A 3560-nucleotide genomic window follows, 5' to 3' on the forward strand; every position below is an offset into this window, starting at 1 on the left:
TATGGAAAATAATGACCTTTATCACAATATGCTAATTTTTTGAGAAGGACCTGTATATCAACATAAAATATAAAACAAATTTATAAATATGTTTTAAATGTAAATTTGACCACAAACATGCACATTAGTGATGTTAAAATGGGTCAGTGCGTCCTTTTATTGGCTAGCTGTTAGCCTAGCCTGGATGGAAACTGCTTGTTTCTCGGTGCTCTATGACTGTAGGTACTACAACTATTGTTTGACAGAGCATCGCTTCAAAAATCATCAGATTAATCCTTGTTTTTTACCAACAGGTTTAAAAGTACAAGAATTTAGACAAGTGTCAAGTTTATCTTATCATTTGTTTTCAGAATGAGACTAAGCCGGTGAAGATGATGTACCAGAAATCTAAGTTCCCCTTGACCTTCATCTCTGAAGCCAACTGCCAGGTAAGTCGACTAATCCAGTGTTTCCTGGTGGTTTGGGTTTTACCACTTTGCTTGCCACTGATGTATACGTAGGGCTGAAGACCAGCAGCATGTCAGCATATTTGAAGGTTGTTTAGTTAAAATGCTCCGTTTGACAGATCCTGGAGATGCCTTACAAAGGGAAGGAGCTCAGCATGCTCATCTTTCTCCCCAATACAGTGGAGGACGGTACAACCGGTCTGGAGAAGGTAGGACCTCTATTTGCACACCTAACTGGACCTGCAGGAGGGGTACTAAGCACTGACTGGTTTCGTGTCTCCGCCCTCAGCTGGAGAAGTTGTTGACGTATGAGAACTTTGCGGAGTGGACTCGTCCAGACATGATGAATGAAGTTGAGGTCCAGGTGGGGCTGCCCCGGTTCAAGCTGGAGGCGAAATACAACTTGAAGAGCGTCCTGGTCAGCATGGGCATGGTGGACGCCTTCGACATGGGGAAGAGCGACTTCTCTGGTAAGCCGTGTCTCAGAACATCTGTTGTAGCTAAATTAAGGACAAATCTGTCGTTAACGTCCTCCTTTTATCTCAGGCATGTCCTCTGCCAACGACCTGTATGTGTCTGAAGTTTACCACAAAGCCTTTGTGGAAGTCAACGAGGAGGGAACAGAGGCTGCTGCAGCCACCGCAGCCGTCATGATGCTGCGCTGCGCCATGATTCCTGCCAGATTTATCGCAGACCACCCCTTCCTCTTCTTCATCCGACACAACCCCTCCAAGAACATCCTCTTTTCTGGCCGTTACTGCGCTCCTCAGTGAGCTGAGAGGTTACCCAGGGATCAATGAAAGGAGAACGACTGGCTGCTGTTCCTGTTCTGTAGCTTTAACACCAGCTTGAGCAAAAAAAAAAAAAGTATTAACAGTTTTCTCAGTGCCTTGCTGAAATGATACAACCGTTTCAACTGACATGTGTTCTGCCTTAATAATAACACCATTTGTCCCCAAGCAGCTCAGACTACAACTATTCTTTGCACTCTTACTGTTACTTTTATTATTTCACATTTCAGCTGAACCATACGGAGTAATATTATAAACGTAGTGGCTGTGCAGTTATACTTGTGTGAAAATAAGAAATATCTACTACATAGAGCAAGAATTTACAGGAAGTCAGCGCTTTTACTCATGAAATAAAAGTATGATATGCATTTGTGGTGTTATTATTCAAAAATCATTCAAATACTTTAATATTGGTACATTTTGATTCATAGCACAGTTTGTTGTCAAATATAATGAAGCAAATAGAACGACGATATAGTTTTTATGCCGTTTTGATAAATGTTGATTCAGCAAGACACTTTTATCCAACGATGATTGGGTTTCTTTTTCTCTTCTCATACCAACCTTTCAGAGGATCCTTCAAAAAAAAAAAATACATTGTGATTAAATTTAATCAGCAACTCAAAATAAAAAAGACATTCTAGTGAAGTTTTTTTAATGTGTCATGAAAATTTCAAACAAATAAAAGGAGCTTAATAAAGCAAGAAAGTCCTAATTGTGTAAAACTAAGGGACAATATGACAAACTGCCTCATGAGTTTATAATTCTAACATTGTGAGAGTATTCCATAGTTTTGAGATGGTATTTAAAATAAGTCACAATTTTAAGATCCTGTTTTATATTTATGAATTGAAAACTCATAAAATAGTATCTCATAGTTATAGCTTAAACCAGAGCCCTGTAAAGAGAGAGTTGCGACACTCTTTGAACTCGCCGATACGCGGTCACGTGGTTCATGCAGCTCTCAATAGTTCCAAACAGCTCATCGCTGTCAGTCAGTTTGAGCGGCTGCTGGCGCAACATAACACAAAAATCGACTTTTCTTACTTTACCTGGCGTCTTTCAGTAATTGCTGAGCCGTAACGAACTGATTACTTAACCGATTATTGATTATTTCACAAACTATGCATTTTATCAAAGCATTTTTAGAAGCGGCTGATACATTTATCATTAAATTTTAGAAGGAAACGAGACTGCAAACACATATTTGTTAGAAAAAATAATGTATATGCAATACAATGATCAATATAGCCATGTCAGTGTTTTATAACGTTACACACGATAAAAAAAGATCAGAGTAACTCCTGTTATAAAGCTGTTTCTGATGTTCTCTGCAGGATAATGCTCCACCTAGTCCTCCATGCAGCATCAGATCTGCTCCAGCTTACCTCAGATCATCTGGATGAATTCTTGATTTCTATAGAAGATATTAATTCAACCTTTATTTAAACAGGTTCGTCCCATTGAGCCACGAGGACTCATTTACAAGAGAGACTAAATATAATTGTTCTATTTGTCGTTTTTTTATGGCACCAAGTACCTGATAACTGAGTTGATTGTAGCCTGACAACTATTGTAAAATTGTAATTCATTGATTAAAATGTTAATTTAAATGAAACTGTTTCTAGTTAAAAACATTACAGATGACAAAATAAGTGTTAACTGTGCAAAAATAAATTTCCAAACAATTATAAAATATGTAAAATGTAAAGCAAGCTTTAATAAAGTACTTTTACTACTATTTATACTGTTTATTAATGACATCATCTCAAGTCAGCAGCAGCACCATCATCATCATCATCATCACAACAACACAAAGTGAGAGCTGTAAATTTAATCTGCACAAACATTTTCAATCAGAGCTCAAAATGTTGAACTGTCAAAGAAATGTGCAAGAAAATAAACTAATGTCACTACAGGCACATTTAGAGAGAGGACAGTTCACAGAGACACAGTGAGGACGAGTGAGACTGAAGGAGGTTCAACCAGTTGTTCATGGACCAGAACCAAATGAGAAGAACAGCAGAACTTCCACTGACCAGTGATCTGACCAGTGATCACACATGTTGTTCTAAATTAAACTTTGGTACGAACAGTGTTAAATAAGACATGTCATATTTTTTATTGAACAATAATCTTCATTCTAACAGTGACGTTGTAATTTCAGAGACTGAGGAAGAAACAGAAATGAGGCGAGTGAGATGAGGGAAAGATGAAAATGTGTCCTCAGAGGACGGGGACATGTCAGGATCTGATGATCCAGGATCAACAGGGCCAGGATGGATCAACAGGACCAGGAGGATGGATCAACAGGACCAGGAGG

General features: G+C 38.5%; 1 protein-coding gene across 2 annotated transcripts in view; it reads left to right on the forward strand.

The window, feature by feature from the left end:
- Window positions 1–1605, forward strand: part of LOC119426502 (leukocyte elastase inhibitor) — an 11197-nt gene extending 9592 nt beyond the window's left edge. For both annotated transcript variants that reach the window (XM_037694064.1, XM_037694065.1), the window contains 4 exons: window positions 351–428; window positions 566–655; window positions 736–916; window positions 993–1605. In XM_037694064.1, coding sequence (XP_037549992.1) covers window positions 351–428; window positions 566–655; window positions 736–916; window positions 993–1219 — 576 coding nt within the window. In that variant the 3' untranslated portion in view covers window positions 1220–1605. The remainder of the gene's footprint in view (window positions 1–350; window positions 429–565; window positions 656–735; window positions 917–992) is intronic.
- The last annotated feature ends 1955 nt before the right edge of the window (window positions 1606–3560 follow it).

This window comes from Nematolebias whitei, chromosome 20 (assembly GCF_014905685.2).
Source record: "Nematolebias whitei isolate Nwh7 chromosome 20, NemWhi1, whole genome shotgun sequence".
NCBI lineage: Eukaryota > Metazoa > Chordata > Actinopteri > Cyprinodontiformes > Rivulidae > Nematolebias > Nematolebias whitei.